At 40.8% G+C, this 7,654-nt stretch overlaps 1 protein-coding gene across 1 annotated transcript; it reads right to left on the bottom strand.

Annotated features, from left to right (window-relative positions):
• Positions 1–235: 235 nt before the first annotated feature.
• Positions 236–4,164, bottom strand: LOC115829750 (toll-like receptor 13). Its single transcript, XM_030793918.1, has 3 exons — positions 4,110–4,164; positions 1,437–1,924; positions 236–1,198 (listed from the first exon to the last, which is right to left on the bottom strand). The coding sequence occupies exons 1-3, from the start codon at positions 4,162–4,164 to the stop codon at positions 236–238; spliced, it is 1,506 nt and encodes a 501-aa protein (XP_030649778.1).
• Positions 4,165–7,654: the final 3,490 nt, after the last annotated feature.

The following is a 7,654-nucleotide window of genomic DNA, read 5'->3' as shown; positions in this document are numbered from 1 at the left end:
TCAAAAATGCATAGCTGGAAACAAACAAATGGGATGCCTTGCCTTTCCATCATGGCCCTGAGAAGTCTCTTGAAATTTTTTTCATTTTTATGGAAAAGTTAGGCTGAATTAAGCAGCACATCAGTGTTGCACAAGTTGGTTGACAAATAAACACAAAGTGTACAGGACAACAAATATGTGGGATATCACTCTGTAACAGAAATGTATCAACAGCCCTCATTCAAAAGGAAAAAAATTAAACTTGAGCTGCTAGTTTGGCCCACAATCTGTCCCAGAATGCTTCACGCTGCGTGGGATCTTGTGGCCAGTTGATGTAGGTCCTGGTCTTTACCAGCCAGGCAAGCCTGTGATGTGCGGATAATTGGCGAGAAGGAATCTTTTCCAGAAAAACCAGGATAAGAATGTCTCGGCGTTCTGTCAGAAGGCGGTGGGTAGCCAGTTGCATTTCCAGGGAACACTGGTTGCTGCGAAGGAAGTTGCGGCTGACTAGACACAGGGTGCGGCGGCTCCTGTACAGGCTGTCTGTGATGTTCTCCATGATGTCTTTCCCTGGTTGGAAGTCTCTGGCGTGCAGGCAGAGTCGAAGGAAAGGAGGACCTCGCTGCTCCAGATTAGGCAGAAGTTCCTCCACCACCCAGCACTCGTCCTGCCCACAGTAGGAGACAAAAGCATCAAACTGATAGCGCCCCCTTTTGTTTCTGCGCATGGCCTCCTCCACCCAACCACGGGCAATGTAAAAGAAAGCCAACAGGTATTCACCAGCCAGTTTGTAGAGCAGCACCACCAACATGAAGAGCAAAAGCACAAGAGAGGTGGAGACAAAAAATAGAAATTCTAAATCCATAAAACAATGAGCATGAGTGTATTTAGAGAGGCTCTGGATCCCATCCTCATTTTTGCACACGATGGCTTTTGATAAATATACCTGGACTTGTCTCTGTTGTTTTACCCAATCACTTAGCCAAGCATTGTCACAACTGCAGGCTAAACATGGCTCATCCATGATAAGATATGAAAGGCTCCTTAGACGGTCAAAAAAGCTCTCACTCACACTGAATTCATTATCTATTAGCAAGTACAAAACTCTCTGTGATTGTAGATCTTTGCTCAGGTCTTTCTCCAGAGAGTGTATCCAACAGTGGGCGAGTGTGAGATTTTCCAGTCTGGTCAGATTGTGGAACATAATGTCGAGATGAGGCTGGAGAAAAAGATCCATATTCATAATGGTCAAGTTTCTCAAATGAACAAGCTGATTCAAGTCAGTTAAGTCCATCATTGTCTTCTGTGATGGTAAGAGGTCAAGTTGCTCTAAGGATTTGAAGTACCCACCAGCAAAATGGGATTCACAGAGGAGCTGTTCTGTCTTAGCAGTGAGTTTGTGAATGGATTCAAAAAACGGTCTCTCAGTCTTTAAAAGTGATAGACTGAGCGAAAACATAAAGGGTGAGAGCTGTGTTCGGGACGTCATTGCCGCCAATGATCAGGGTCATGGGACGTCTGCCAGAGCTGATGGAGAGGTAAGTCAAATTTTCAGGAATGCCACCAAATACGTTAGTCAGATTTAGTTGGATCTCTAAGGACTCAGGGGAGGGAAAATTCAGGACCCCGAGGGTGACTTCTTTTATAGACCTCAAACTGACAAAGGACTGTGGCTCAATGGTCATCAGAGGATTTTCCTCAATCACCAGGGTTTCCAGGCTATACAGACCAACAAAATGTTGTGCTCCCAGCACAGAAATCTTATTGTGGCCAAGGTTTAATGTTTTCTGCCTGCTCATGTGCTGAAAAGCACCGTCCTCAATGGTGGAAATATGATTATACATCAGTGATAGATGTTGAAGATTATACAAACAGGCAAAATGTCTTGAACTGACTTTCTTAATGTTCTGATATGAAAGAAGCAATGTCTTCAGCCATGGAATAGCTGAATGGTGAGTTTTACAAATGGTAGGAGAGTGATCTATTTTTACATCAGAATTCTTTGCACATCCATGCACAGAAAATGTAGAGAGATTTCTCAAAACACTGATGAATGCAAGATCTATAAATATATCCTGATATACTGTACACTCAAGCTCCATTGTTTTCAGAGAAGTACATTTTTTGAATGCAGACTCTGAATCATTCTTTATGCCATTTAAATATATACAAATATATTTAACAGATAAATTAAATACAATGTCACATATTAACTCAAAATCAGCCTCTGATTCATAAAAAGAAAGCTCTAAATAGTTCACTTCTCTGATATCAGACTGTTGGAATGTATCCTCTAGCCCATTAACCATTGGCATTACTAGACTTGAAAGTCTGTTGAAGTTTCTGAGGGCATCTTTATGTATTTCTTTTACAGAAGGGAAATAAAAGTGAACATCAACACCATCAAAGTCCATTCCACTAAATATTTTAGTCCCACTGAACAATGTACAGTTTGTCTGTCTCAGTATTTATATTTCTGAAGAGACCGACAATCTTTTGAGTGAGAGGCTTGCATTTGCCAAACGGCACCAAACCTCTGACAGATCCTTAAAGCCATTGATAATATCAAATGCAGTCAGCTTATTCATTCCACTAAATACATCTACTGCCATTAAGGACAGCCAGCAATCATGTAAATTCAATGTCCTAAGATTGGAGAGATCACTGAAAGTTTCACGCGAAATAGATGAATTGAAGTGGTCGGAGCATTGTAAGAAAAGTGTCTGCAGATTTTGAAGACCTTTGAAAGCTCCAGGGAGCACAGATTTAAAATATCCATTGATTGTTAAAGTCCTCAGATTGGTGAAACTGGAAAAACCATTGGGATATAGTGCAGACTCCTTCTCCATAGACAGACAGAGAACTTGGACATGAGCAGGAACAGCAGCAAGGTCAAGCTCCACACTGAAGACATGCTCACAGCTTCCTGTTAGGTTACTGCGTGGACAATCTAGGATCCACCTAAGACCATAACCTCCATAGACAAAGCAGTTTTGTGACACCCAACCGCAGGCACCAGTAATCAAAAAAGGGGTAAGAACCAACAAGTTGAAACCCAACTTCATGTCTCCAGATGCAAACCAGTTCTCTGGTGGTTGGACAACTGAACAATGACACCCTGAATTCAAGTCATGAGAATATTCTTTTGCTTCATCTTGTTTTGAATGTTGGAATTCTGCAGCAGGTTGTTCAAATTTTGTTGTGTGGCACAAAAGAATGCCTCCAACTTGAACTGGATGAGCGACAGTCATAGTCTGTGAGAGGGCAACTCATCACTGCTATAACTCGTTCAGCTTTTATAGACACCCACATGAAACCAATGGTTAAGGCCTTTTAAAGGTTCTCATAAACAGATAACCTTTTTAGAGAACTTCTGTTATTGATTCACATCCTATCTTGTCAAGCTTGTAGGTAATCATCTCTGTTCCGCTTATTTTAGGGTGTTTGCATTGAGGGGTCTTTTAATGTTTTCAGATTTGAAGAGAAGTTAGAATATTTTTGCTGCTTTTCGTCGAAGGAGCTTTGCATGACTTCTGCTGTAGTAGAGTGTTTATACACTAGAAAAGAGATAAGATTATTTTTTTCATTCTTCTTCTCTCACTTCCTCAATGCAGTCTTCCTTTTCACCACTTTTCTTGGTGAGAACATTTTTAGTGTAATCAGCTCACATGATATTAAGAATCAACTCTCATCTAATCTAATCAGTCAAGTCTTGGTTGTAACAGTATTCAGCAAAGAAAATTACGTGGTCTTCTTTTAGTCATTCAGTCATTTGCTTGCGGTGAATTCAGCATGATTCCACTATCACTCAGTATCTAATTGGCTAAATCATTTCAGTTTATTTTACATTCATTAATATACCATGCTCGGTATAATAAAAAGCTGTCTGTAGAGTAGGTACATAGAAGTCGGTTATAAAGCACACACTGCAACAGTCATGTAATGACGTATGTGACGATTTCATGTCATCACAGAGGAGTTAAATGACTACAGTGTATTTCTGAATCTGAAGTTGGTTTTCTCACAAGCAAATTGGCACAGAGTGGATGTTCCAACAATACAGTATGTCTACCTCAAGAAGGGAAAAGCAGGCTGATACATGGCTCACTGTGCGCACCTGACAACCACACCTCCAAACACAGGTCCCTCTTCAACCCCTGCTCCATCCTCCCACTCTCCAGTCATCTGGGCCCTCCGCTCAGACAAGCTCCCCTCCGAGCCGCTGCTGCCACCGGCTCTGTGGCCATCGCATTGACATGCCACCCCGGTCTACCTCACACTCTGTTTTGACCCCCTGTGTCTGTACTGGGTTCTCTTAAAGAACCTTCTGGCCATTTGAAGAGGTCCTCTTTTAGCACCTCGTTTAGTAGTTCCACCTCTGGGACAAGGTGCAGCGTGGAGACCCCCCATCTTGGACTCGGTAAGAGCCAAGCAGCCAGCCGCTTCGCCTGCCAATCAGCCTACCTTCTCTGAAACGGAAAGCCATATGGGTCAAAACTGTTGTGGGACAATAGCCTTATCATGTAGAACTGTGTTAACATGTTTATAAGGTAATAGTGGAGCTTTAAGCAAAATATATTTGTAGTTATATTATAAACTACGTCAAGCAAGCCACATCACGTCATATACTATAAGTCATATCCACCAGCAGGGAAAAACGTTTTTGTTTAGATGGTGATTTATATAACTTAGAGACAACTGAGATAGCCAAAACCTGTTTAATTCATATATCTATACTGAAATAATAGCTTAAATGGACTTGAACACCTTTCCGTATAAAGGAGAGACGCAGCAAAGAATGAAAACATCATAAAATGAATGATCAGAATTAACCATAAAGTACAAGTAGAAAGTGAAATAAATTGGTCTTCAATTAGTCTCCTTGGATTTTTAATAATGTGTCTGAGACGTGTTTCATATGTGTCAATATGGCTGTATTTTGGTCACAGATGACATTACCTGTTTGTGACACTGCTGCACTGTTTTGTCTCAAAGCCTTGTTTTCCCAGTGCTATAATGTACATCCTGTGGCTGAAAAACTGCTTCAGAATGTAAAACAGTATAATAAAAGTAAAATAGTTGATTTGGGTGTTTGTACGTGTCGGTTACATGTCTCAGAAGTTTGTGTCTATGTGTTTCCTACTAACTGGGCCTATGCGACGGGAAGACATTTTCCCAAGTGTTTGTTTAAAAATGGTTGCTACTAGTTTACCATACCAAAAAACAAACAAACAAACAAAAAAAAAACACACATTTTAGGGCCTGGAAGATTATCAAAGACTGAAAAGGTGAATTTAGGACTTCATGGGAAGAAAACAGCTCCAGCATTTACCCACCATATTTGGGCAAGTCAGGGCAAGTGAATATTAAATATTAAATGGCTGCACACAGAGAAGCAAAACAGTGCCCCTTAGAGGAGTAACAATTCACCCTGTTCTCTGTTTGCTTTGTACCTCATTTTTTTTTTTTTTTTTGCTGTGGTTCAGTTTGTGTGACAGTTTGGGTTGAACTGAAAGCTGAACCAACACAGAGCTGAAGCTCTTATTTATTTTTAAGCACATACAAATTTAACACAAAAAGAACTAACTAATTTAATACAAACAGCAAGAAGGTCCTGGGTTCAATTCCCAGCTGGGCGGCCAGGGGTGTTTCTGTGTGAAATGTAAATGTTCTCCCCGTGTCTACATGGGTTTCTGCCGGGAGCTCTGGTTTCCTCCCGCAGTCCAAAGACATATAAGTCAGATGAATAGGAGATGTTAAATTGCCCCTAGATCTGAATGTGTTTGTCTGTGTGTCTGCCCTGTGATGGACTGGCAACCTGTCAGGGGTGTTTCTCTGCCTTTCGCCCAGTGAATGCTGGGCTAGGCCCCAGCATCCTAATTAGGATAAGTGGCTTGGAAAATGAATGAAAACTAATCTTCAGTGCCTTTTAAGGTACTTTTTTTAAGAAACTGAGTGTAAGACAACTAAACTTGAGCAAAAGTTACTTCTCCAAAAAGCTCTTCTCCATGATAGTGAGTGGAAGACAGGAGGGTCCTCAGTTTCATGACTGATAATCGAGCATGCCATGTCATCAGAAAAAAGTTCATGATGACTGCAAAACGATGTCCAATGGCTCTGACCCTTGTTCAGATCAATGAATGTGTAACCCACTAGGGTAAGTACACCAGAGGAACTTTTCCATAGTTCTTAGAACTGTTGGAGAGAGTACCCCCTTTTTTCACGTGTTCGCACCTCAGGAACTTAGAACGATCATAGTTCTTAGAATGCCGTTTTGAGGGGCTTTTTTAGCTCCCACTTCAGGGTAGGTACTTTCGCAGCACAAAAGGAACCTTGTGACGTAGGTGTACAGCCATTGGTCCAGACACAGGTATACAATGATTGCAACCGCCATTTTTAAAGATCCGTGCCAAATCTAAAGTCTTAGAACATATTACATTTAGTTTTTGATATTCATGTCTTAAAATGTCTTAAAATGTCTGGAATTGTAGGAGAGGAGACATGGTTTTTATGTTTTATTTTACCGGTATTTTATGTCCCCCAACACTGACCATTTCTGCAACGTCCAATGTTTATTTGTACATTAAAGAGGTAGCGTACACTCCGCTTCGGTAGGTGCTTGTGTGTCCGCTTGTGTGGCTGTAATCTGCATTTTAACCTAAAATAAGAATGTGTTTATCCAGTTTACAATCTGAGGGCTGCGGCGGGGAAAAAGGAAAAAAAAAACAAAAAACACAATGCTGCAAGCAAGCGTCAGGCACAAGCGCTATGCTAGCACCCGAAAAGTACTATGCCCATTGAGTCATTCACTGCTACCGCGGTGGTAAATGCATAAATGCAGGGGAACATTTTTTTTCCATTGGACTGGGTCTATTGCCATACAGTTTTATTTTCGTTGATGAGAAGGCAGTTATATGTTATATAATGTGCTCTCAATATTTCTGTCATTCAAATTCAATAAAACTCATTAATTGTGTATACTAGTTTGTCGATATCTTTTGCCACAGTAATGGTATTTTTTTTCCTTTTGGAGGTATTTCGAAGGTCTTAAAAGTCATTAAATTTGTACTTAAAAATGTGCAGCTATCCTGGTTAGTAGTAAACAACAGCTCTTAGCTGCTATACCGTCGGCCGGCTTACGTCACTTCAGCGTTCCTACTGGCGGTGCGAATGCAAACAGAAAAAAGGCCCTAGAACATATGTAGTTCCCCAGGGGGTAGTTCCTATCAAATGAGACCCTAAAACTGTTCGGTCCGAAAGCGCCTTATGTGTCTAGACCTGACGGAAGAGATGGTGTGGCCACCAGCGTTTTGAAATGAAAGGGACGTTTTTACTTAATTGGCTAGAGAATGTTATTGATAGATTCAAATAAAATAAATAAGTAAATGAAATGGATAAATATTGAAAGGTATTACAGTACTGCTCCACTAAAAAAAATATAATGTAACAGAAGAAATGGAGCATTATATCACAATCAAAATGTTCAAAACAATATCAATATTAGTTTTCAGTAGATAGCTGACATGTTGGGTGCACCTAAGTGTTAGTGTGAGTGTTTATCTGTGTGTGTGTGCGCACTTGCCCTGTGTGTGGACCACACAGTCATACCACACAGTTCAAAGTTCAGCTGGTAACTCCAATGGACACTCAGCTGAAGCTTTCCTTCTCTTTATGC

The sequence above is a fragment of the Chanos chanos genome, chromosome 16 (assembly GCF_902362185.1).
Source record: "Chanos chanos chromosome 16, fChaCha1.1, whole genome shotgun sequence".
NCBI classification, from domain to species: Eukaryota; Metazoa; Chordata; class Actinopteri; order Gonorynchiformes; family Chanidae; genus Chanos; species Chanos chanos.
The sequence above is the reverse complement of the archived record's forward strand: the minus strand, read 5'-3'. Positions and strand labels throughout refer to the sequence as shown.